Genomic DNA, 27,280 nt, shown 5'->3' with positions numbered 1-27,280 from the left:
CTACTAGGAAATGTTTGGTAGAAAGTTTGAGTGAATATGGGTCTGATGAATTATATGATACTGTAAATAAAGTAACTAAACAAAATTTATAACAAAATTAATAATAATTTATTTAGAACTAATCATTGTTTAAATTGAAATTCATTTTTTAAATTTGTTACAAAAATACAACTTTATTTTCATAATAAACCATTTTTTATATATAGATTTTCCAATGTAGTTTATGGGTTTTTAGTCAATACTCCGATCAAGCACCACCCTGCAACTTTCTTTCCTTTGCTTTTTTTCCCCTTTGTTTTTAGTTCCTATCATTCTCCACAGTATTTCAAGACATGTTTCCCAATTGGAATAGAAAGAATTCAACTGCATAATCAAACGAAGTGCAAATTGATGGAGAGTCTCCAAACATATATTAAGAATAAAACAATGGCTAAGGTTCGAGGAAGAAAATCATATGAAGCTTAAAGAAACTGTGATATCCACAATCTAATAACAAATCAACTACAAACATTTCTGTCTACAACAATGAACATTATACATTAGTTGACAGATGCAGGAAAGCAGAGGGGAAGGCATTGAATGAGGAAGGGAACTGCAAGATTGTGGGTTGGAGGTGAAATGTGAAATTTGGATATCAAATGCAACTAAATTTCTGATGGCTAACCATAAAAGTTTTGAACAGTGGGTCATCTCTTCTTTTATATATATTAAATAAACTATGAGCGGCAAGAATCGGTAGGTTTGCTATGCTATTGCTTTCAACAAGTGAGAGAGGACGTATCTGATGTGTTGCTGTCTTTCGGACTCGGAGAAGAAGTCGGACCTTTCATTTTGATGTCGCCAGTTGATTGTTGCTGAAGCTGATGCATCTGATGGTACTGGAAATGTTGTTGCTGCTGCTGCTGCTGCTGTGAATGGATTTGAAGTTGCTGAAACTGTTGAGCAGTTAACAAAGTGTGCATTGCTTGACTGTTTGGGTAAAATTGTTGGCCAGCTCCATAGGAAGCAAAGTTTGTCATTGATCCACCATTTGGGATTGATTGACCAGTCAATACTTTGAAATGCTGAATTTCCTCTTTCAGTGCTTCATTTAGAGCTGTAAGAAAAGAGAGGTGCTAATAAAGTAAAGATGGGCTCCACAAGAAATTTATTGAATCTCATCAAGCTGCCTTTTTTTTATACTAAAACATACTTTTCATTAACGAAAAGTTTAAAAAAAGCTTCACAGAACCCAAGGGATTACAAAAGCTTATCTCGTTTTGGAACATTTGAACCAATGAAGGAGAGGGATTGAAAGAAAAACGTGTTGATTACTTTCCATTTTTTCCACGAAAAGTCGTACCATTTTCACCCCAAATACTGAGGAGAATATTCCGAAGCAACAACTTTTCATATCCATGGAGGCAAAAATTATTCTGAAAAAGTGGAAGAGGACCACCAAAACCTAAGGTGAATGGAGAGCAGCAGTCAGATATGATGGCAGCGGGCCGAGGCTTAGCGAAGGGATGGCTAGGGTTCGGAGAAGAAAGGCTGCCCCACACACTGCCACATTCTCTCTCTCCCTCTCTCTCAACAAGACACGCCATATCCTAAAATCATTCAAAAGCTATGCTCTGATACTTCATCTAATCAACTTCTTGTTTAGTATCATCCCTTATTATGTCTCTACAAATGTTCACCTAGACCATGCTTGTACTGAACCCCCAACCCTTATTAACAACTATAAAAGCTCATATGATATAAGGAGACTTGTGGCATGTTTGAGAGTGATTACACTTTAACTGTGATTTTCATATCATATAAATTGATTTTAAAAAATAAAGCATGTTCAGGAATGATTTCAAATCACGACAAAAGCGATTTTTAACCCTTTCAAAATCACTCTCAAACATGCCTTTGAAGACTAGAAAAAAGTCTACAAATGTAAAAGATGCATACAAAATCATCTTCCGACAAGCACCTACATTTACTTGAAAAAATAAAAAAACAGAGTGATCAGATAAAATTAAGAGAAGGCAAACATAGTGTGCAGTCGTAGCTTTAGCCTCGGCCATGAAATAAAAGATGAGGTCCTTACCATCTTGTAGGTGAACCTGCTGCTCCATTGTCTGCAACCGTAGCTTTAGTTCACTGTTCTCAGCAGTAAGACCATTTGTGTCTCTCTGATAATAAGTAAAACACGATGTCATTACATACTGAGATACCGAGAAAATAAGATGCTGGAATTCAAATGATATGAAAAAATAGAGTGGGCATCCAAAAATATGATCAACACGATTAATTATGCGATAATCCACCTGTAAGAGGGTTAACTGAGCAGATAAAGAAGTTCCCTCTGTTTGCAGAGTCAGAACTTTCCGTTCAAGCTCAGCAATGTACCGCATCTTTCTTTCCTTTGACCTAGCAGCTGACTGTCTATTTGCCCATATCCTAAGCGATACACAATATAGAGGATTATGAACAAATACTTGGACATGAGAGCAAATAATCTCAAACATGAAAAGGTGTCACGTAAACATCATACAGGGTTTGAAAAAGTCTCCAGGCTCTTTGAGATAAGAGAACACACAAACATAATCCAAGTAAATGATCGAACGCCAGTTAAATTCTAAAAGCTGTCTTGTAATACACCCAAAAGACTGGGTTCGATTTTCTTAAGAGTTAAAATTCATCAAAAGAAGTCTTGATAGACAAATTATTTTATGTTCATAATAAATAAGGAAATTTCATCACAAGAGATGAGAGAAAAAAAAAACATACACGGCAAAAAGACCAATGATTTGGTTCCTACCCACTCAAATATACACATTTTGATTCATTAGAAAGCAATGTTGTACAAAATGCAGAGGCCAGAGAGTTTAATTACTAGTTCAAAAGTTGCAACGACCTTTCATATACAGAGAATAGGAATAGCTTCAATTAATTAATCAGCCAGGAAAAAACCTGGAAACTAACAGTAATAGTCATAAATTCATTGATGCTAACCAAATTACTCAATGAGGCCGCCACAATGAGGGCCTCATTAAAACCATCGGATTTAGACTTTCAAATTTATTTTCCCCTTCATAACCGATGGATACAAAAACAAAGTACTTTTACAATTAGTCTCTCATACATCCCATGGTAAAGAGCTACTAGTCTCTGGCAGCAGGTTCCTCAAATAATTTCTCCTAAACTTGTAGTCAAATGTCTAAGTATTGCAAAAATACTCCATATTATCATACATTTCTTCAATTTTGGGGTAAAGGATCCAAATTAGCCGAAATGTTGAATTGACATAAATTGTACAGCAACGATAATTCTGACCATCACATGAGCAGGCATAGTAGATATAAAAGAATCAAAATAAAGCAACAAGGAAAACCTGCTTGTGGATACGGATATATCATTAAGAAAAACACACATTATTTTTTTTATATATGTTAAACAAAAAATAGGAAAAGAGATCCAAAGAAGTTAGACCTCTTCGCACGTTTGGGGTCAATTAGTGCAAGCTCAGCAAGCTTTGTAGCTGACGTGGATTTCTTGGAGTCAGCAGCAGAGACTTCTTCAGAGCCTGAGACAAGCATCTCAGGCTTTATGGTTGACAAGCCATCCATGGACTGGCTATGCTGGTGTCTTACTCTTGGCCTCTCCCTCAAGCCAACAGCAGCATCGTCTTTAGATGTTGCTGCTCCAATTCCTGAAGTAGGAGTTGATCTTGCATCTACAACAGCAGCAGATGACTCGCCAACTTGTATTGCAGAGGTAGCAGAGGAAGAATTGAATTTCTCCATGTCGAGGTACATGGACAGCAAATCTTCCTCAGTGTCATCAGAAAAGGAAGGCCCATCAGCACTGCCAATGACACCTAGGTCACTGTTGAAACATATATCATCAGGAAGGGTCAGTATTTCTGAATGAGCACGTCTGTGACCAATATTTCTTGGCGGGTTATCAGGCATCCGACAAATATCATGGCTGAACTGATTAGAATTAGTGGACATTCCGTGACTGAATTGACTTGAATCAGAATTAGCACCCGAAGCCATTGGAGGAAGCGTCATTGAAGACGAGGTTGCCTCAGATTTTCCATTGAAACTGCTTCCAGTTGGAGAAAGACCTGGGTAACGACTTGATGGGGATAGAAATCCACCAGAATGGCTCTGGGGTTTGTCCTTCTCCATCAACTAAAAACACCTTTGTAAAGAAACTAAACAACACAGAAATTCCAAGTCACAAATTCGTCATCAAACAAGCAAAACTTCACGTACTAACACTGCTCTAAAATGGGTTTTCAAGAAGTCAAATCAAAAGCCTTCAAAACTAGACACGCATTACAAATAAAGTGGTAGAAATCAAAGGAACAAAACAACAACCAAGGCGTAGATTGCAAGAAATCAAACTAGACATGCATTACAAATGAAGTGTTTGTTTTGGCCCTTTAATTTCGTTTCCTACCTCATTTTTAACACAATTTCAGCACAACATTATACATAAATTTCTTGGAACATAGTCATAATTTTGTTTAAAAGAGTTTCCATTTAAACCACAAAGAATTTGGGTTAGAAGTTTGCAAACAAATATCAAAATGGTCACTTTTAAAAAATATAAGAACCAAAATGGACTTTTTTTTTCTTTTAATTTTATACAAGAATCAATTGGATCGAGATTGGTATCAAAGAAGGCTATGAGGAAGCTGCCAAAGGAAAAAGGTTACAGATCCACTCAAAGCCAGAAACAATTTCTTATACATCCTATTGAAAAATTGAGATTGAGAATGTTATTAGCGAAGGAGCCGAAAAAAGCTTCCAAAAGCAAAATGCCACAGATCCACTAAATGACAGAAACAATTCAACTTGGTTCAAAGAAAATAAAATAAATTCTGGAGTAGAAGAACTCTCTAGGAAGAAAAGAAGCGTATAATGCAGCAACAATTTATATGCCCCAACGTGCAATGCAGAGTATGAACTCATTTCAATTCCCAGGATCTTCTTTCATTGACTACATATTCTTCATCCCTCAATTTCCATTCATTCGAGTGGAATTCAAATCAACCCTCCAAAGGGGGGCAAACATTTACATGGATACTGAAATTCAATAACGAAATGAAGCATCTCTCGGTCTCAAATTCATATGATTGTGAAATATCAATTTTCAATCGAGCTTGGACTTGCAGACATTCATGAATAAGCATAAGACGAAGATAGGAATAGAGAAAATACCTTGAGACCAAGAGAAAGAATAAGATCTGTGAAGAACACGAACAGAGGGGACATCCACCGTCGAGCCAGCGTCAAGGGGAGGGGGTGGGACAAGGCCGCTAGGGCTGTATCATTCTCTCTCTCTCTCTCTCTCTCTCTCTCTCTCTTTGCATTAATTTTAGTAAATTATAATTTTGTAATAATTTGAAACTTTATGAATTTGAATATATATAGCTAATTTCATAAAGAACCAATCATCTCTCATTCATGTAATTATTGAAATCACCAAATAAAAAAATTATAATATGAATAAAAAAATTTAATGTGTTTCCTTTTATATTTGTTGTTAAAAAATAATGTATAATTTGTAACCCGAACATTTTATAAAAAGTTAGGAAAACGTTAACCGTTCTACTATAAATAGTCGAGCCTAATCTATCCTTACACCCACAAACACGTAGCTCGAGATCAGCTACCACCCACCTACTGTCTTTTCCTCTCTCCTTACACAGCAATCGCACGAGCTCATAGCTCGATGTTGCACCTTAACTATGTGTTGACTTCACGAACTTTGTGCTTATTTTCTAGTATAGTGCGTTGAATGCGGGAGTGAGGGTGGAGACAGTGATGGAGAACGTTTATCCAACCGGAGATGTAACGACCCAGATCCACCGTTAGCAGATATTGTTCTTTTTGGGCTTCCTTTCAAGACTTTAAAACGCGTACGTCCTCGCTGACACTCTTTCCTTCCTCTAATCGATGTGGAACCGCCCCCAAATCCACCCCCTTTGGGGCCAGCGTCCTTACTAGCACACCGCCTCATGTCTACCCCCCTCCAGGAAACAACGAGAAGGCTGACACATCGTCCGGTGTCTGGCTCTGATATCATTTGTAACGACCCAGATCCACTGATAGCAGATATTGTTCTCTTTGTACTTTCACTTTTGTGCTTCCCTTCAAGACTTTAAAATAGTAGTTTGTTCTCCTCTCCAACTAATGTAGAACATCACGGGAGAAATCTCTCTCATTTCCTCTTCCATTTCCCGACCCATTTAGGTTACTCAAGATTTACGATATAAACGAACATCTCTACTAAAATATTAAAAATATAATAAAAAATTGCCATTACTTTAGGACCAATGGGTTCACTCCTAGGCCTGAGCCCACAATTTGAAAGCAACCAAGCCACCATAGCCCGTATACCGGTCGGCAAATGGCAGCACAGTCATCGAAGCCACGTTCGTTCGCCTTTGCCACTTACAACTGCCCGCTTCAGGTTCGCTCCATTTCTTCCTCCTCCGCTCCATCAAACACCCAACAATCTCTTAATCAATTTATGCGGTTTATTCAGTCGCAAATTTCTGGTAGTAATTCTCCAAGGTTCTCGTTTCATGCTTATTGGATCACGAGCGTATCTCCATGGACATTCTCTTTGCTCAGATCCAAGCCGACCTTCGCTCCAACGACGCCCTTCGCCAATCCGGTGCTCTCCTCCAGGCACTGCAACAATCTGCTGCCGGCCGGGATATCTCCGTCATCGCCAAGTCCGCCGTTGAGGAGATCGTAGCCTCCCCTGCTTCTGCCGTCTGTAAGAAGCTCGCATTTGATCTTATTCGCTCTACTCGTCTTACTTCGGATCTTTGGGACATTGTGTGCACTGGCATTCGCACTGATTTCGACTTTCCTGACCCTGATGTCACCGCTGCTGGGGTTTCAATTCTTGCTGCGATCCCTTCCTATCGCCTTGTCAAGCTGATTAGTGACTCCCATAAAGAAATTTCTGCTTTTTTCGATTCTAATAGTGATAATTTGAGGTTCTCGATCACCGAAACTTTGGGGTGTATTCTTGCTAGGGATGACCTTGTCACGCTCTGTGAGAATAATGTTAGTTTGCTCGATAAGGTTTCCAATTGGTGGTCGCGTATTGGGAAAAACATGCTGGATAAGTCGGATGCGGTTTCGAAGGTTGCGTTCGAGTCAGTCGGAAGGTTGTTCCAGGAATTTGATTCGAAGAGAATGAGTAGGTTGGCAGGTGATAAGTTGGTGGATAGTGAAAATTCACTTGCTATTAGGTCCAATTGGATTTCATCAATGGCGGACTTCGTTTGGAAGAAGCGAAATGCATTAATGGCGAGGTCCCTGATTCTGCCTGTGGAGAGCTTTAGGGCCACTGTGTTTCCAATTGTGTATGCAGTGAAGGCTGTGGCTTCTGGGGCAGCTGAAGTCATCAGTAAGCTTTCGAAATCTTCTACTGGCAATGGAACCACTATGGACTCAAGTGCGGAGAGGTTTGTGGGAGTCTCAGATGTAGCAACCCATTTAGCGCCATTTTTAGCTTCTTCGTTGGACCCGGCATTGATTTTTGAGGTAGGGATTAATATGCTGTACTTGGCTGATGTGCCTGGAGGGAAGCCTGAGTGGGCTTCTCAGTCGATCATAGCAATTCTCACGCTCTGGGATAGGCAAGAATTCTCTTCTGCTAGAGAAAGTATTGTTCGGGCAGTTGTTACCAATCTTCACCTCCTTGATCTGCACATGCAGGTATGTGTGTTCATATTCATCTATTCTACTTTTTGTTATGCAACATGTTGTCCTGCATTTTTGTGGCGTGTAACTAAAATTATAATTGCTTCACAAGATCTCATATCTTTGCCTGGACCTTAAAAGTAGGACTGTATCCTGACATATGATGTCTGTTGTTAGTAGGTTTCATTGTTCAAGAGACTACTTCTTATGGTGAGGAACTTGAGAGCAGAGTCAGATCGTATGCATGCCTTAGCGTGTATTTGTCGTACGGCTCTCTGTGTTGACCTTTTTGCCAAGGAAAGTGTTCGTAGAGGTCAAAAACCTCTTGCAGGAACTGATATTGCTTCTTTATTTGAAGATGTTAGAATTAGAGACGATCTTAATACTGTTACAAGTAAAGGCTTGTTTAGGGAGGAATTGGTTGCTTCATTGGTGGAAAGTTGCTTTCAGTTATCTTTACCTTTGCCCGAACAGAAGAACTCTGGGATGGAAAGCAGAGTTATTGGAGCCTTGGCCTATGGAACTGGTTATGGAGCACTAAACTGGACAGAGCCTGCATTGGAGGTGGTTGAAGTCTGTAGGCCCTGTGTCAAGTGGGATTGTGATGGCCGCACATATGCAATTGATTGTTACTTGAAGTTGCTAGTTAGGCTATGCCATATATATGATACCAGAGGAGGAGTAAAAAGAATCAAGGATGGAGCATCTCAAGATCAAATTTTGAATGAGACAAGGCTGCAAAACTTGCAACGTGAACTTGTGAAAGATTTACGTGAGGTATTTCAATTTGTATATCTTTCTCTTTTCTAATATATCGACCTGTTTTTAATGGTTCTTTATTGTCAACTTAATAATGTGGCAGGTAAATACTCCAAGAATAACTGCCCGTCTTCTTTGGGTAATTTCAGAGCATATTGATCTTGAAGGGTTGGATCCCCTTCTAGCTGACGACCCTGATGACCCATTAAACATTATCGTTACAAATATCCACAAGGTCTTATCGAACGTAGATTCAGCAGTAGAGACAACAAATAGACTTCAAGATGTGCAGGGAGTGCTTTTGTGTGCTCAGCGATTAGGCTCTCGTCACCCTAGGGCTGGCCAGTTATTGACTAAAGAACTTGAAGAATTCCGAGCTAATGGCTTGGCAGATTCAGTCAACAAACACCAATGCCGTTTAATTCTACAGAGAATTAAGTATGCTTCAAACAATCCAGAAAGCAGGTCAGTATATATTGCCTTGCTAAATATCAACTTTTTTGTGGGTGGTTTTCAGTGCTCACCATACGATGGCCCTCAGTTTTCAAGGAAAATATTTTTACCTCTAACGCTAGTCCTTGCTGAACCACCCAAATAGGCTAGCACATTTTCTTCATTTCGGTGAAACAAGCATTCTCTCCCAAACTTGGACTTTTCTGTCATTTCTAATGGGATTACTGGTTACTACAATTTTCTAGGAAGGACACTTTTATTTAGGTTTGGTTATCTTTTACATTTGAAGACTGTTGAGTAAGGATGGTAGGCAGCAGAGGCTGGTTGGTTCATGTTAGCTTGTTTTTTATCCATCATCTTTGGAAAGAAGGACTCGAAGTTGGATTTGGGAGTTCACACTGCGAAACTCTTGTTTTTTCTTTTCAGATTTTTGTTCTTCTGTTTTTACTTGAAAAATAAACAAGTGACAAGTTTATTTAATGAAGTCAATTTTGCTTGATTACAGGTGGGCTGGTGTCAGTGAAGCCAGAGGAGATTACCCATTTAGCCATCACAAACTAACCGTGCAGTTCTATGAAGCAGCTGCAGCTCAGGACAGAAAATTGGAAGGTTTGGTTCACAAGGCTATTTTAGAGCTTTGGAGGCCAGATTCTAGTGAATTAACTCTTTTGCTGACAAAAGGAATTGATTCTACTCTTCTCAAGGTTCCTCCAACTGCAATTACTTTGACTGGCAGTAGTGATCCTTGCTATGTTGAAGCATATCATTTAGCAAACTCAAGCGATGGAAGGATTACTCTACATTTGAAGGTTAAAGATGTTTCTTTTCTCATTACTGCTGTTTATTTTGTTAATAGTCCATAATGTATCGGGAAAATACCTATCCCCTTAATGAACAAGGGTTCAATAGTAGAGACAAAAAATAGGATCATTAGGTTGAACCAACATTCTAGCTGCCTACAAACACCATACAAAAGTTACAAGAAGCGTCCCTAATTGTCAGTAATAGAAAAGAAAAATGAAGAGCTCTAGAACACGAAGATGTCCCACATGTAGCTATAGAAGCAGAATCACACTCAAAATCTTATGATGCAATACTTCCTTTAGTATTTTTGCCAACTCCTTGGTAAGGGCTTTATATATTAGGTAATGAGTCTAATTGCCCGAGAATCCTTCTGATATAAACCAAGACATCTCAATTATACAATATAAATTTTAAAGAAGTTGTGAAGAATGTTGTCCAAATTACCACGAGATAAATCAGGTTACATTAAGTGAAGTTTTATTAAAGTTGAACAAAGCTGAATCAAGCACCAAAAGTGTCAAAAAGAAGAATAATATTATACAATGAAAAAATCCAACTAAACAAAAGAGGCCAATTACAATTGACCTCTGATCGTTTACGTTAAGAACGAAGTAATATCTCCAAAAGAAAATTGACCTTCAATTTTCTTTAACACTCAATTACCAGTATCCTATGATATGACAGACCATGAAAGCCAAGGAAGAGCTATGCATCAAGACTGGCTTAGCTAAAGAAAGTCAATTACAAATATCCCTTATTATCTACAATCAAGAATAAAAGAATATCTGAAAATGTTTTCATGCTTCACATCCTTTTACTATCTGTTGAATATTTATTTGGTTATCTTCTGGGTGACGTGTGAGTGTATCATGTTGCAGGTTCTAAATTTAACTGAGCTTGAACTAAATCGTGTGGATATCCGAGTGGGGTTGTCTGGAGCATTATATTTCATGGATGGTTCTCCTCAAGCAGTGAGACAACTGCGTCATCTTGTGTCACAGGTACCCATTTGTAGTGTATCATTTTTCTTTTCTTTGGTTATACTTTCCATTTTTTTTAGTGGTTAGTATGTTGGACAGCAACTTTCCATTACGTGACAGAAAAAATACGGCAGCTATTTTCATTTTAAATTACTTCCGACTGTGATTGTTTAGAAGCCTATTGTAGACAAGAATATATAGCTCGATGGAATTATCAATTTAGTGAGTTTGATTGAGTCAACCACTGCCTAGCATTAAGTTTTTGAAATAAATAGATGTGCTCGTTAATGAAGATTTTGTTTCTTTTTAAGAAATATATTGATAAATGAAGCATCAGAGCAAGATAGTTATCTCTAATGATTGAAAAAAACTAGTAATTCAAATGTTGGCCCTTTTCGTTAAACAAATTTGAAAACTTGTGCTCGGAGAATGTTAAGAAACATCTTTAATAATTTATTGGTCATGACCTAATAAATTATTATGCCTTTGGGATCAATTATAAGTAACTTCTCACTTGATATTAGAAAAACCTTGTTCACTTGCTATCTCTTGCCTTGTTCCTCAAGGAAAGGCTATCTCACTACTCTGCTTCCCCCGTTTCCAGGATCCAGTTCTGTGCAGTGTGACAGTTGGTGTTTCACATTTTGAGAGATGTGCCCTCTGGGTTCAAGTCTTGTACTACCCCTTCTACGGAAGTGGTGGGGCTGGAGATTACGATGGGGATTACACGGAAGAAGACTCTAACATTATCAGACAAAAGAGAAGCTTAAGGCCAGAGCTAGGAGAACCTGTGATTTTGAGGTGTCTTCCTTACAAGATCCCGTTGACTGAGCTTCTCTCGCCACATAAAATTTCTCCTGTGGAGTTTTTCCGCCTATGGCCAAGCTTACCTGCAATTGTAGAGTATACTGGCACTTATACTTATGAGGGAACTGGCTTCAAGGCTACTGCTGCGCAGCAATATGGAGCATCTCCTTTTTTGAGTGGATTGAAATCTTTGTCCACCAAGCCTTTCCATAGTGTTTGTTCATATATTATTCGAACTTTGGCAGGGTTTCAGGTAGGTTCTGTGCTCTCTTTTATATGTTTTACTCACTAAGCTCCCTTAAGAAAAAGGGGGGAAAACCCAACTTGGACATTAAGATTGATATAAATGTTATATTCCTGGGAAGTTGAAGCTAATTCGTCTTCAATTTAACTAATAAATTGAGTTCTGTCGATCCATTACTAACTTTTCCTATTTGAATGCTTGTAGCTTTGTTTGGCTGCAAAAACATGGTATGGGGGGTTTGTGGGCATGATGATATTCGGAGCTAGTGAAGTAAGCAGAAACGTAGATCTAGGTGATGAAACAACGACCATGATTTGCAAATTCGTTGTTCGAGCATCTGATGCATCAATTACAAAGGAAATTGAAGCTGATCCTCAAGGTTGGCTAGATGATATAACTGATGGAGGTGTCGAGTACATGCCCGAAGAGGAAGTCAAGGTGGCTGCTGCAGAGAGGCTGAAGATATCAATGGAGAGGATAGCTTTGCTCAAGGCAGCTCAACCTCCACCAAAAACCCCAAAATCAGACGACGATGACGATGATGAAGAAGACAGTGAAGAAGAGAAGAAGAAGAAAGATAGTGAGGAAAACGGTAAGGGACCATCAACGTTGTCGAAATTAAGTGCAGAAGAGGTCGAGCACCTTGCACTTCAAGCTGCAGTCCTTCAGGAATGGCACATGCTATGTAAGGATAGAGCGAACAAAGCCTAATTAAGCTGCCTCATTTTTGTTTCCGTAATATGTAGATTCTCTGCCTTCTAGTTTGTTGAGGATTAGCTCATTTGTGTAATTTTGACTGCGAGTGTGCTCTCATTAGGATCCCTCCCATCACCACCACCACCCCCGGAAGGACTGCTTGTGTATTGTATCATGTATTTGTTAGTTCGGTTATCAATACGTTTTTAATATGCATCTTGTGGATTGATGAATTCTCTGGTATCAGTTTTATCTTCTTATTTGAAGGAAGGAAAAAAGGAATGTATATGTTATTTACAGTTATGGGTATCCTGTTTCTGTTTCTGCTTTTGTTTCTGCTCTTGTTGAGGTGCAGACACATGGGGTTGATGGTAGTGACAACGGAGGAGGAAAAGAAAGGGAAGCCACATGGATGAGTGCTACGGTATTTCATTACTTCTTCTCCAAGGTTTTTTACTTTATGAATGAAAAGAAAAGAAAAGAAATACTTGTCAACTATCTACAGGAAAAGAAACGGAAGCCACATGGATGTAGCACATTTTATTCTTATTCTGGTAAAACTACATAAAAGGTGTTTACAGGTGAAATTGAACCACGACAGACGGGTTGAAAACTCATATAAACTACGAGCCAAATAAATCAAATCAAAATGACCAAAACAAAACGAGAACTGAGTCACCAAGCAAGGAAAGAAGAGAAATGACTCGAGTTAAACCCCAAGTTCATGGATGGCCCACCTATTAGCCTATGAACGGTAAACATGCCTGATGAGACCATGAACTTTAAACTTCGAGTTATAGATAGTTCGTATATTTTAAATATAGTCTCATAGACCAGCATACTATTATACACAAAATTGAAGATTTAAAAAACTTGAAAATCCAAATGGACAAAAACTTGAAAATTCTATACAATACCAAATGGACACACATACTCAAAAATTGAGAGACGAAACTTATATGGCCGAAACTTATAATATAATCGGAAGGAGATGATGAGAGTATCTCCAAACCATATATTAAGAACAACATTTATTTTACAAAAAAATAAAAAATAAATAAAGAATATGAGTGGAGGAAGAAAAAGGTTAATAATAATAAACCTTGAAAAGAAAATTAAGCTACAAATAATAAGAGAAACTGTGATATCCACAATCTAACAACAAAGCAACTACAACATGTCTGTCTACAACAAATGAACATTACACATAAATTAACAGACACAGGGAAGGAAAACAAAATGCTTATGGAGAGGGGAACACCCAAAGATTGTAGTAGGGAGGCCAGAAATGTGGTATTTGGATAACAAATGCAGCTAAGTTTCTGATAGCTAACCATCAAAAGCTTTAAGAACCAGTAGGTTCACAGCCTATCTTTTTCAACAAGAGGGAGAGGACGTATCTGATGTGTTGTCTTTCGAACTTGGAGAAGATGTCGGTCCTTTCATTTTGATGTCTCCCGTTGGTTGCTGCTGAAGCTGATGTAGCTGATGGTACTGAAAATGTTGCTGTTGCTGTTGCTGCTGCTGCTGCTGCTGCTGTGAGTGGATTTGTAGTTGCTGAAATTGCTGAGCAGTCAACAAAGTGTGCATTGCTTGATTGTTTGGGTAAAATGGTTGGCTAGCTCCAAAGGATGCAAAATTTGACATTGATCCACCATTTGGGATTGCTTGGCCAGTCAATATTTTCAAATGTTGAATTTCCTCTTTCAATGCTTCATTTAGAGCTGTCAAAAGAGATGCCAATAAAGATGGAGCCCCATGAGAAAATTATTGAATCGTCTTCATGACACAATTAAGAACGGTTTCCCATCAATTCTACCCCTAATTCAAAAAATCTTCTATCATGTCAAGGGGTCAAAATCTAATACAGTATGGTAAATTGTAATGGCTAAAGTCCACCGCTAGCAGATATTGTTCTCTTTGAACTTTCCCTTTCAGGCTTCCCTTTAGTGTTCACGTCTGTTAGGGAAAGATTTTCACACCCTTATAAAGAATGCTTCGTTCTCCTCTCCAACCGACGTGGGATCTCACATCATTGTTGTTCCTAAATGCCAGTTACCAATGTAATGTCTTTTAATTTGTAGAGGCACATAAATTTTTAGCCTCACATGAAGAAAATATAACCGCCTATTTGTTTGAGTCCAAAAACCGTAGAGAGCAATGCTCACTTTGACCTCTTGATCGAGGGTATATGTCAAACATGTGACCAATGCTCACTTTGACGAGAAAATATAACAATCTAAAAGCACGATGTTCGGAAATTAGAGATCAGGCCTCGATCAATCAGTCTCAAAGACAATTTCTACAACAGACTACCTCTTAACTGGAACCAGATACCATGTGTAAACCAATATAAGATATCTATCAAGCATGATCTATTCAGCAAGAGAGAGCTGCCAAATGTTTTCTTTAAGCATATGGTTGATTGTAGCTGATCCATAATATCTACGCAAACAAAGAAACAAAATGGCAATTGCTTAATTCTACAAACATTTCTAAACCTCGAGTTTCCAATTACTTAATCCCTCCAAATATCGACATGCATTACCCAATGTTTTCAAGATAGTAACCAACAAGGTAAGACAAGCCATGTGCTTGTGCCTCCTACATAGCCGATCCAAGTTCCTTCAACATCTACACTAGTGTCACATCTTTAATGCAAATGAGGATTGTGACAATAAGCAAGAAACCCATCAGTTTAAAGATTACCTTGCAGTTGAACCTTGAAATTGAGTACATTGGTTTAACCGGTAATAATAAACTAATTGAGACGCGCAATAAAAACCAGAAAACTGGCTCAGCTCCTTTCAGAGTGTTGGTCCACTCAAAGAGAAGCCCGGTCATTAACTATTTCAATATTCACTAGAAGCACGAGCGCAATCCAATATACAGGTCAAAATGAAACTCGAAGCGAGATTCTAATATCTGAAGAACCTTATCTTCCCACTTCACAATCACCAAATAAAGTTCTCATCTTCCTGCATAAAGTAATCCTTCCTCAGATGTCTATTGATCAATTTCCTACAACCATCCCACTAAACTGTGTCAAGAATCTCATAGGCTGCCAATTTTTGTCTCTCTCAACAAAACACATCATATCCTATAATCATTAACAAGTTCTAATCTGACGCTTCTTCTAATCAACTTTTCTCTTCTGTATCAACTCTTACAATGTCTCTATAAATCTTCGCTCGGGTCATACTTGTACTAAACCCCTGACCCGTAGGCCATATCTTAACCGAAAAATCTCTATGTCATAGGACAGAGACTCCAAGGAACGCAACTCTCTATGTATTTAAGAAATGTATATAAAATTATCTTCCAACAAGTACCTTCGTTAATTACAAAACAGAGAGATTACATAAAAAGCTAAGAGAAGGCAATTATAATGTGCAGTCACCAAAAAAAACAAAGATTACAGAGGTCCTTACCATCTTGCAGGTGAACCTGCTGCTCCATTGTCTGCAACCTCAGCTTAAGTTCACTGTTCTCAGCAGTAAGACCGTTTGTGTCTCTCTGATAATAAGGAGGCAATACATAAAGCAAGATATTTTATATAAATTCAAATGCAGATAGAATGAAAATCATATGAAAACATAAATTACACATCCAAAAATATGATAAACACGATTAATTTTGTGATAACCACCTGCAAGAGGGTTAATTGAGCAGATAATGAGGTTGCTTCTGTTTGCAGAGTCTGAACTTTCCGTTCAAGCTCAGCAATGTACCGCATCTTTCTTTCCTTTGACCTAGCAGCTGACTGTCTATTTGCCCATATCCTATGCAATGCACAACAGAGGGATTATGAACAAATTTTCCTTTTTTTTTTTTTTTTTGGATCGGGAACAAAATAAAAATAATAATTGGAGGGTACAGAAGCAATAATCAGAAACATGGAAAAGTTGGAGAAAACAGGCTTTAAATGGAGAGAAAGAGGTAGTAAACATGGAAAAAAAAAAGGGCTCGAGGCTCTTCAAGCTCTAAGAGAACACACAAACACAATCCATGTAAATGAAATGAACTCAACACCATTTAAATGTAAAATGATGCATCAGAACTCGACACAAATGATTGGGTTCCACTTTCTTAGAGCCAAAATTCATCAAAAAAAGTCTTGATAGACAAACTATTTTATCTTGATGGAAAATGAAGTAATTTCATCAGAAGATATACTACAAGAACAAAGAACATACACAACCAAGACAAATGATTTGGCTTCTATCTACCAAAATTTAAGATTTTCATTCATTAGAGCGCAATGATGTACAGCATGATCTACCAAAATTTAAGTTTATTCACTAGTAATAAGTTGCAATGATAATAGTTGCTTACACTAAACTTATTGTCAAAAATTGACAAAATCACTTCATAGCGTCATGCATTTCTTGCAACTAAGATAGAGCTTCCAACGAAGTTGAAGGATTTATACCTCTTTGCACGTTTGGGGTCAATTAGCGCAAGCTCAGCAAGCTTTGTAGCTGACATAGCTTTCTTGGAATCAGCGGCAGAGACTTCTTCAGACCCCGAGACAAGCATCTCAGGCTTTATGGTTGACAAGCCATCCATGGAATGGCTGTGCTGGTGCCTGACTCTTGGCCTCTCCTTCAAACCAACAGCAGCATCATCCTTTGAAGTTGCAGCTCCAATTCCTGAAGTAGGAGTTGATCTTGCCTCTACAGCAGCGGAAGATGACTCCCCAACTTGCATTGCAGATGTAGCAGAGGAAGAATTGAATTTATCCATGTCAAGGTACATGGACAACAAATCTTCCTCAGTATCATCAGAAAAGGAAGGCCCGTCAGCACCACCAATGACACCAAGGTCACTGTCAAAACAAATATCATCAGGAAGAGTCAGAATCTCGGAATGGGCACGTCGATGACCCATATTTCTCGGCGGGTTATCAGGCATCCGACTAATATCATGGCTGAACCGATTGGAATCACTGGACATTCCACGACCAAATTGACCCGAATCGGAAGAATTAGGACTCGGAGCCATTGGAGGAAGTGACATTGAACACGAAGCAGTCTCGGATTTTCCATTGAAACTACTTGCAGTTGGTGAAAGACTCGAGTAGCGACTCGATGGGGGAAGAAATCCACCAGAATGGCTTTGGGGTTTGTCCTTCTCCATGAACTAAAAACACCCTTGTAAAGCAACTAAACAAATTTTTTCATCAAACAAGCACAGCTCTCCACATTCAACCAAAGCTCCAAAATGGGTATTCAAGGAATCAAACCAAATCAAAAGCCCTCGACTTAAGCAAGCATTACGAATCAAGTGGTGGAAATGAAGAGGAAGAACACAACAACAACCAAGGCGTAGATTGCAAGAAAACCAAACTACGACCAGAAATCGAAACGGGATAGTAGTAGAGAAACACGCGGCAGAGAATAGAGAGAGAGGCGCAAGAAATGGGGGAAGGAAGAAGAAAAATGGGGAACGATGACTTTTGCAGGGTATGATGAGAGAAAAGGACAGCTGTAGAGAGGGAATCAGGTCCGAATTTACGCAATCCAACAAAATTAAATCAAGGGTTTTAATAATTTTATAACAAAAGCTGGGCTCACACAAGAAAAAGATAATTGTCCTCTTTGCTTTTTTTTTTTTTTTTAATAAAATACAAAGCTCACAAATATTAAAGTTATCTTCATCCACAATTTTCTCTCTTTTTTTTTTTTTTTTTTTAAAAAAAAGGTTTTGGTGTAAGAGCATCCTCCTACTCTTTGACCGAATAATAAAAGTGTATTAAATAAAACGGTTCCTAAAACTTGGATCTTATAATTATAATTATGGTTTTCAACTTTCAAACATGGACAAAAAAAAAAAAAAAAAACTATCTAGATTAGTATATGCCTCTAACGACATTGGTGTATAGCACTACAAAACTTTTGCGACTATGTCATTCTTGGCAACGGTGATCGCCGACGGGCGGTCGCTTACCGCATAATACATCGTTTTAGTATACTATAATTATATCTAAAGAAAAATCTCTCTATTTCACACCTTTTCCTTGTTATAATTCTTTGATTAGAGTTATTAAGGACCTGTCTCTAACAGAACCCTGATTGATGTACTCCACATGTATGTACATCAATCAAGGTTGAGTTATCCAACCTAGAGCTTCTTCCTCTTTTGGTTCAAGTGCCTGTTTTTCTACTATGAACATCTTTCTTTTGACCTTCCCTCCACATTTGGAATATTCCCGAGGCCCAAACTGTTCTATAAAACAACTTTCAAATAGTTCAAAAAATAAAGATGAAAATGTAGAATATATTGACAGAATCATCATCTAATAGATAGTCTTCTAAAAGTAAACGTTCCTAAAAAGTTCTGAGACCAAAATAGAACAAAATTTAAAATTTAGAAACCAAAGTAACTTTAAATCACAAAGTAAAAGGCTTAAGAAATTGCGTTGCATTCAAGGGGAGAGGGATTTTGTATCATCTTCAAGACTGTACGGTGTTTCAAGGAAAATGAAACTGCAGCCTCACGTTTGAAAAACTGCCCTAGCTGCTGGCTACCAATAGTACAAGTAATGTTGTTGATAGAAAAGGAGGGAAAAGCCAGACTCAACCCAAATATTCATCAACATCTCGGTTGCGCCTGCTACACTACGCATCGCATTTCAACGTTTTATTGCACAGAGATGGTATAAAATGTTGTGAGAAGATAAGAACCTGGGTCGAGTTTTCTATTAAAATAGATTAGCTCCATTTCGCTTCTACTGGGGGGAAAGACTTTATATATTCTGGTAGAAACCTGAGAAAGCTAACGGATAGATCGGAAGGAGATCCACTCGAACAATCTTCCAATCCTTGAACGTTCTGGGATTCTGCTCTAACGCTTTGACATTGCAACTTCTTTAGGTTGATGTGATAATTTGTCACACCAGAGAAACGACATCAATGGAGGTGGTAAATGACTTGCAAGTACACTCTTTAATTCCATGATGCTGATGAAAAGGAACTTAGCAAATCCATCAATCTCGATTTCGTATTGCTCATACACAAAGAATGCAGTGAATGCAAACACCAGTCCTACAATGTTATTACCATTAGTTATTGAACTAAGTTAGGAGGAATAAGCACTGCCTGGTGTTATGGAATAAACTTAGTTGTAACTTACCCATGCCTATCAGCAAAGTCAAGGATCGTGAGAGAAACAGCTTGAGGAGGTAAAGAAATGTTACGGCCTGTACAATCAGTGAAACGTTTAATTATGTGAAAATATACAACACAAAACGGTAAGTAGCACCATTTAGAACCAACTATTCTATTAACTTAAGATGAATTTGAAGCAGTAAAAGCTAAAATTTTGATCGTGCATAATTATATGATCAAAACTTTGATATTTCTAAGACTTAAAGTATTTGAAAATTCATGTATCTGTTAAACAAAAAATTGAAATAGTTTTATTACGCATAAAATATAAAAGAATGTTGAATAGATTTGGACCAATCAAGCCCTATTAAACCTTCTAAAATTCAACAACGTATGACATAACCTTGGAAGTTAACACTATATTTTCCTCTTTTTTTTTTTCCACACATTATGTATTTCATAAACAACAAAAAGAGATTTGGTTTCTTTGTCACCGTGCCTATTGGGTCTCTCGGTTTGCACTTAAAGAAAATACTGGGACAAAGTGCACGCAAAACTTCATGAAATACAAAATTTCACAAACAGCACAGCAGCGCCTTATACAAACAAAGTACGAGTGTCGAAGTCATACCTTCAAAAAATAATTCCAATCTTCTCCTCGGGCCAATGATCTTGCGTTATGTACACCTCTATTCCACAAGCATGCTATGCCCATGATCGAATCTCTGACTACTGTATCAGATGGTCCAAACATAGTCGCAGATAATTTCTGGACAGGAAACCCATATCTGATGGTAAAATCTCAGCATCAGTTCAACTAAAATTAAAATAGTGATGATTAACAAAAAAAAAAAAAAAAATCAGAATAATTGCAGAAAAATAAATCATGGGAAAAAATAATTGCAGAAAAATAAATCAAGGATCCTAGACTTTTGGATGTGAAACATCTCACTTCCATTTCCACGATAAAGACAGTAATCATAAAGTCATAAAAGATTCAGAATTGTAATTTCTAGAAGCTATGCTGAAGTAGCATTTCGGCTTCATGAGCATACTTACATGTTTGCTGGTATGAAGCCATATCCATAAAGGACGACAACGATACACAACAGAAGCTGAGCTACCGATGATATAAAAGTTCCTCCACGTAGAAAAAACCAATAAAACAATAGAAACGAAGCAAGAAAACACGTGAATGACTTCTTCTCTTCTCGCCATAACAGTATATCGGCAACTGCAGAAAGAATCCAATGTCATTCTCCAAGTACAGATTTACCTTATGTTACGGAGGTAAACCAAATAATGCAGCAATAAGGAAGAACAATTATCGGAGGTAAACCAAATAATGCAGCAATAAGGAAAAACAATTATCGGAGGTAAACCAAATAATGCAGCAATAAGGAAGAACAATTATAAATTTGAAATGGTATACAGATGAATTTCAACATTCATCAGTAAATGAGATTCTTCTCCATAGACTATTTTCTAGCATAGAAACAAGACTTCTCATCAACAAAATGAAAGGAGTACGAGTACAAGCAAAATAGGANAAAAAAAAAAAAAAAAAAAGGAAAAAAAAGAACCCATCAATAGAAGAGAAAACCAGACACACAAAACACCCCAAAATATTGCATAAAACAACCAACTTCCCCCAATATGCGAAAGCTTCCTTCTTTTTTTCCTTTTCTTCTTCTCTTCTTCTCTGTTAGACATGTGTAAGAGTATATTAAAACCATACCCTGAAGGACGGATAGCAGAAACTCCCTCCCAAAGAGGAAATACTACAAAAAGGCTTTCCAATTTATAACACGTGCAATTACAAATGAAAACTGTGATTTGAATTTCACTCAGAGGCCAAATATCCGTGTAGCCTAAATAACAAAAAAAATTTCCAAAACAAAAATAATAACCCACAGGAATTTATTAACAAAAGTGTTCAATACAAGAAACTAAACCTTTATTGGTAGAGGATTTAAAATGACAAATAAAGGATATTGTACATCAAGCATGCTCCCAGTCAGTCCCAGTTGAGCCGCTGGGGGTTCTAGTTAACTACATAATGATCAAACTGAATGAGGTGATGTTCATGCATTTATTTTGTCAATTGGCAACAACCATTCAAGTTACATATAAAATACAAAAAATACAATCATCTAGAGAACACAAGGTCGATAAGTTGAAATCAGAAAATTCAACTTAATGACGATTGAAGTAGTCTAAGGATTATTAATATAAAAAATGATGCTAAATACATTAAATGAGAAAAAGTTTGAACCTCTTCCACCACCCAGCAGCTTATCGGCTTTTGATTCTTCAGTAAATTCAGTGAGACTTGCAAGAGATAATTCTTTGCGCAAATGTGAAAATGATTCAATGGTTAGTGTGATTCCTTCCTGTAAAGAAAAGAAATGGAGAACAAAAGGTTGTAACTGTACTGCTATCAGTGCTTCAAACAAAGGTCTGACTGTTCCAATCAAACAGAAGTTGCAGAAGATTTATAAGCTGCATCATCTACGTTAGCTTCTCTAACAAATCCTAGCTCCTTAATGCAATTGTTACCACCTTATTTAGGAAGATACCATGAAAGTGGCTTTCGGGTGTCAGAAAAGTTCAAGAGGAAAATAAAAGCATGAATTCCATGAACTACAATGTCCAGAAGTAGCAGCACTTTGAAAAGCACCCAGGCAAAAGGCATCCTGCTCCCTTATGAAGCACGCCTCAGTGCTTGAAGCCGGATTTTAATTTTTTAAAATTTTATTATTTTAAATTTTATTAGGAAGAAAAGAAGAAAGCCACATTAGATATTGGGGCCTTTCTCCCTAGTCCCTAATAAAAGCTCTAATTTCTTAAACTTTTAATAATCTTATTATTCATAAACATGTCATTGTCGTGTTTATATCCTAGATTTTTAAATATAACGTGTTACAGTGTCCCATGTCGTATCTGTGTTTCGTATTTATATTCATGCTCCTTAGCCTTTTACCTTTCTGAAAATTTTAACTTTCTATAAGATATTAACCGTAAGAGAGGCTAAGGCATGCACTCTTGTCAACAAGATAGAGAATCCAAGATGAGTTGCTTTTAGCCAGTTAATCCTTTATTCTCTAGAAACAACAATAATAGCCTGTTTGTTTCAAGGAACATGATATGGGCTTTTTGCATTGATGATCACTATCCATCTTTAACTGGGCAGTTAATCCCTGGGTTAAAATATTCTGCTGAACTTTGATTTTTATCACCCCTTTGGAGGACGGGAACCATCTTTAACTTTCTCTACCACTGAATTGCACAAAAGATAAAGCTTCGGTATACTCCCTTGAGGGAGACCCAAATACAAACAGGGGAGTTGGCAAACCTCACAACCCCCAAAGGTCGCCCAAGACAATTTAAAATTCAAGTTCTTCATTTACAACCAAATCCTTTTTTCCAAAGGACTAAACCAAAAAATCTCAATCAGCATAATCATATGCATCCTGTCTTAAGTATCAATAAATTAATCAAAGATAGGATAGTAAACAAAGACAAGTGAGAAAAACAGGAGACAATTTTCCAGAAAACAATTTAAAGAAAAATATTGAGTGGAAGAGAAACTGATGTATATTTTCATTACAACTTACTTCCATGGAGACTATAGGAGAGTACCCAAGTTGTTTATGTGCAGCAACATAGTTAAAGGTTCTAGTGCACGCGGCTAGCTGAATGTAACGAGCCCAAGTGGAATGATTATATCTACTGAATCCAAACTTTTCATGTATCCATTTCATAAACAAGAGAACATTCCAAACCATCTTAAAGGGAAGTTTTACGGATGGCCTGCCAGAACACATAGCAAGATAGAATTACAAATGAAAGAGAATGAGAACTAAAAATTATCTAGCCTTAGTATCCTCATCAAATATATGCCAACGCAAGCATAAAAGAATTAGGAAAGGGATCGACAGAACAACAAAGACTACAAGTTCATGGACTGTAATTCTGTACCTTCGGTAACCCAAGCCTTCCAAAATGAGAGAGATAAATTCCCAAAACTTCATGGGCTTAAAATTGGTGATGAAAAATGCCTACATAATGATAAAAAGGAAATGCTTTCTTATGAACCCTATCACTAAAATTATTAGAAAAGGCCATGTATCAATATTTTAAACGCGATACCTTTCCAGCCACAGACACCATTCGAAAATCTAGTGCTTCCTCAGCACAGATATGGGCATGGGTCACATTCTCAACAAATGTGAAGTCAGACAGGTTTTCGCCATTCCCTATAATGAACTGAAATGAGAAACTCTGTTACTTCAATAAGAGTAGACAATGTACATCTTGTATAGATCACACTAACAGGCAAGCATTCTCAATGCATTAAGTTTACTTTGAGAAAAGAAAACACGAGTTCATCAAGTACTTCAATATTAAAAAGGCCCTATAGCTATTCTATTAACTGTATTCCATTTTTTTCTCAATTCATTGTTTATTCTCAATTAATTATTAGATATATGACCTTTCTACAATGAATTGTATCATGGCACCAATTTCTACTAGGTCTATGGTTCTTATGCAAGCTCATTTAAATGGTAAAGCACAAATAATCCACAATATTTTATGGATTTTACAGAAGTTTACATGCAGCACTAAAACAAAGCATGGAGTAAAACATAAATAATTTTGCAAACCTTTGCCAAACCAGATTTTGCCTGATTCACCACGAAAGGAACTAGTCGTGTGTCTTCTGGCCCAAAAACATTGCTTGGGCGAAGTGCACATGTTAGAAGTCCATCTATATCGTTGGCAAACAGGATGAGTGCTTCAGCTTGAGCCTTTAGGTCACTCAACATGTCCTCAAACTGTACATAGTACTCACTTGATGAGGAAATGATTAGCAGAAGAGAATGTTAGGGATGTCCAAAATAGATGACTGAGAAATAGTTCAGATAGCAACATACTTTCCGTGGGTATGCCAATGGCTCCTCTCCATTTTGTATATCACGCGAACCATCAAAAATTACATCAGCTGAACTGTTAAATATTAGCCGTCTTACTTTGCAGTCTCGACAAGCATTAATGACATTTTTGGCACCTAAATGAGAAATCAAGATGCTGGCAATTACATCTTTCTTTGAAGTGGGATATGTTCGGAATAACAAGGGTTCTTTCAAATGGTTAACGGCTTTCTATACCTTGAACTATAAACATGTATGAGAGATAAATATCATTTGAATGTGAATCTTCATAGTCCATATAAAACACAACAGAAGAACCACTGAGAGCTGCAAAAGGAAAAAAAAATCATTCTGTCATACAAGTAGCTGGTACCTAATTAAGTAATCGACATATTTATGGATAGAAAATAGGCGTCAGAGATGGAAGCAATAACAGTGAAGAATGGCAATAAACTCACGTAAAAATTAACAATTCACTATGGAACTTTCAGTTCTCTTCTTCTCTCCACATTTTTTCTAAGCTTTCAAGCAGATGAAGGTTTTTACAGGAAACCTCCCATCGCTATTGATAGCTGAAATTTTTTTCTCCATCGAAGACGTTCCATTTTTATTTATTCATTTATTTATTATGATGCAGTTGAGAATTTCCACAAAATTCATAGATAACAGAAGTTTCTCAATCGAACATTATGATTCAACAGAGAGAATATTCCAGAACGAAATCACTCACAAACACAATTGAAAAATTAATAAAAACAAAAGAAAAAGTCATGCGCAGCACGAAAGAAACAAGAACCTAGAGTTGCAAGCTTCGTTCGACTCTTAACAACCTTTTAACAATTCAAATAATTCTTCGGACTTCAACAGCAGTTCATGGAAACTGCCTCAACAGTCCGATCATCTTCTGATTCTATCCATCATTATTTTCAAAAGGATAAAGTTAACTCAAACTCCAAAAAAGCATGTGTACAATAAACCAATCCGAATCCTCTAAAATTCCACCAGCTCCAAAGCCAGGGAAAACATCTCAGAATCTTCGCATTTCAAAAAAAGAAAAAAAAATCAAAACCACTTCAATTAGCTCCATCCATTAAAAACCAAATGCAACCAAAGTAACATTTCTCCACGTTTCACAATCAACCAGAGAGAGAGAGAAAGAAACACCTGCAACGATCTGATCCTTATTGCGAACATCGACGTGGAAATACGAAGCCCGGCCAGCGACAAGCGCGTCAGAGAGGAGAGAATCCTGCTCAGAGGGATCGAGTTCAAGCGATTCAGCAGAATCAGCGATACGAACATTCCACTTAGCGAGTTTCAAGAGGCGGAGAACGAGAGATCGGCCGAGAAACCCACGACCGCCCAACACCACACAGGTCCTGGCATTCAATTCCACAAAGCGATCGTCGACCTCCATTTCCGATCGATAGGAGGAAAGATCAGAGAAAAACGAGAGAATTGAGAATGAGACAGAGAAGAAAATGCATTGAGGTCGTTGTTAGGGTTGGAATTCGACGCTGGAGAGAAGTAGTTGGCGCGGAAATTTCATGCCTATAAAAATAAAAAATATATTATTTAATTCTACCGGTAGTTCATTTAATTTTTGTTTTCTGTTGGACGGCTATATATATAAATATAGAAATATATACATATATATATATATACATATATATATATATATATATATATATATATATATATATATATATATATATATATATATATATATATATATATATATATATGCCCCCTTAATTTTGTTTTTGGTTCTTCAACTTTAAGCCTTTTCGTATTTGGATGCTTTTTAGCTTTTAAAACATTCCCTTTATTCTAAAATAAAACAATATTTTGGTCTATATTAACAAAACAAAACAATAATATTGTTGCTAATTAGTCGTGATTTGCATTGCCATCATCATCACTGTCTTCCGTGTTCATCATTCTTCGATCCACGAAGAGCACCATCACCATCGCCCCGTCATCCGTGTTCATCATTCTTCGATCCAGGGGAGTACATATCTCCACGCAAATATTAAAAAAAGACTTTTAAAGCATCCACTTCAGTCTGAAAATAAACTGTTTTTGTGTCTATTATCAAGATAATGGTGTAGCATTTAATGCTTAAATGATTAGGTAGTTGAGTAGTTACCTACCATTGATAACATTCATCCGTGTTCGTCGTTCTTTGATCGAGGAGGAACAAATATCTCCATGCAAATATGCCAGAAGAAACGCTGGTGATTCTCCAGGTAGCCTCACATATCTCAATGCAAAAAGAAAATCTCTTGTGCTTTTTGTTACTTCAAATACTCTCTACCTTATTACTTGTTAAGACAGTATACACTTGCACGGGAGGCTTTGAGCAGCACGTATCATACATGATGTCTCAATCTCAATCTGTAATTCACAATATCAATATATTATCAATAGTTATGCTCTGCTATCAAGATCAAGATCAAGAATCGTGATTTAATATTGAGACTATTGACATTCGACAGTCAAAACGATAATTCTGCGTATGTACGTTTAGTTCCAATTACAAGTTGCTTCCTTTCTCCCTGTTCTACTCAATGGCACGTATTTTCGAGATCGAAACGCTTTCCTATCTACATCCCTAGCACGTCGCATATCAAACGTGCAAACAAGAACGTAAAAGGAGAAGCAAAATCCCACTCAACTAGATATGAGATATGTTCAAGCAAAACAGATGAATACAGAGGCCTTTAGAACTGAAGGGTCTACAGAGATCACAAAATTCCTTTACATTTATATAATGAACAACAAT

At 37.3% G+C, this 27,280-nt stretch overlaps 4 protein-coding genes and 1 long non-coding RNA gene across 5 annotated transcripts; 1 reads left to right on the top strand and 4 right to left on the bottom strand.

Annotated features, from left to right (window-relative positions):
• Positions 1-443: 443 nt before the first annotated feature.
• On the bottom strand, positions 444-5,365 carry LOC111470877 (probable transcription factor PosF21). Its single transcript, XM_023116529.1, has 5 exons — positions 5,205-5,365; positions 3,463-4,192; positions 2,298-2,430; positions 2,078-2,162; positions 444-1,096 (listed from the first exon to the last, which is right to left on the bottom strand). The coding sequence occupies exons 2-5, from the start codon at positions 4,164-4,166 to the stop codon at positions 759-761; spliced, it is 1,260 nt and encodes a 419-aa protein (XP_022972297.1). The 5' UTR covers positions 4,167-4,192; positions 5,205-5,365; the 3' UTR covers positions 444-758.
• A 1,151-nt stretch (positions 5,366-6,516) lies between these two features.
• LOC111470874 (protein TPLATE-like) lies at positions 6,517-12,761 on the top strand. The gene is made up of 7 exons (XM_023116525.1): positions 6,517-7,724; positions 7,890-8,486; positions 8,572-8,933; positions 9,427-9,730; positions 10,604-10,726; positions 11,310-11,765; positions 11,961-12,761. Exons 1-7 carry the CDS (start codon positions 6,603-6,605, stop codon positions 12,465-12,467), a joined length of 3,471 nt encoding a protein of 1,156 aa, XP_022972293.1. The 5' UTR covers positions 6,517-6,602; the 3' UTR covers positions 12,468-12,761.
• Positions 12,762-13,523: 762 nt separating this feature from the next.
• LOC111470876 (probable transcription factor PosF21) lies at positions 13,524-17,963 on the bottom strand. The gene is made up of 4 exons (XM_023116527.1): positions 16,885-17,963; positions 16,102-16,234; positions 15,884-15,968; positions 13,524-14,176 (listed from the first exon to the last, which is right to left on the bottom strand). The coding sequence occupies exons 1-4, from the start codon at positions 17,589-17,591 to the stop codon at positions 13,830-13,832; spliced, it is 1,272 nt and encodes a 423-aa protein (XP_022972295.1). The 5' UTR covers positions 17,592-17,963; the 3' UTR covers positions 13,524-13,829.
• On the bottom strand, positions 15,470-15,876 carry LOC111470878. The gene is made up of 2 exons (XR_002715127.1): positions 15,737-15,876; positions 15,470-15,642 (listed from the first exon to the last, which is right to left on the bottom strand). It is a non-coding gene; the product is annotated as an uncharacterized LOC111470878 (long non-coding RNA).
• An 842-nt stretch (positions 17,964-18,805) lies between the features above and the next one.
• LOC111470875 (3beta-hydroxysteroid-dehydrogenase/decarboxylase) lies at positions 18,806-26,052 on the bottom strand. The gene is made up of 12 exons (XM_023116526.1): positions 25,660-26,052; positions 24,733-24,822; positions 24,499-24,632; positions 24,229-24,399; positions 23,714-23,830; positions 23,543-23,622; positions 23,179-23,374; positions 21,837-21,954; positions 20,621-20,795; positions 20,193-20,349; positions 19,587-19,653; positions 18,806-19,498 (listed from the first exon to the last, which is right to left on the bottom strand). The coding sequence occupies exons 1-12, from the start codon at positions 25,910-25,912 to the stop codon at positions 19,299-19,301; spliced, it is 1,758 nt and encodes a 585-aa protein (XP_022972294.1). The 5' UTR covers positions 25,913-26,052; the 3' UTR covers positions 18,806-19,298.
• Between the last annotated feature and the right edge of the window lie 1,228 nt (positions 26,053-27,280).

The sequence above is a fragment of the Cucurbita maxima genome, unplaced genomic scaffold (genome assembly GCF_002738345.1).
Source record: "Cucurbita maxima cultivar Rimu unplaced genomic scaffold, Cmax_1.0 Cma_Scf00047, whole genome shotgun sequence".
In the NCBI taxonomy this organism is placed as follows: Eukaryota; Viridiplantae; Streptophyta; class Magnoliopsida; order Cucurbitales; family Cucurbitaceae; genus Cucurbita; species Cucurbita maxima.
Note: the sequence above shows the minus strand (reverse complement) of the source record. Positions and strands in the feature narration are given on the sequence as shown.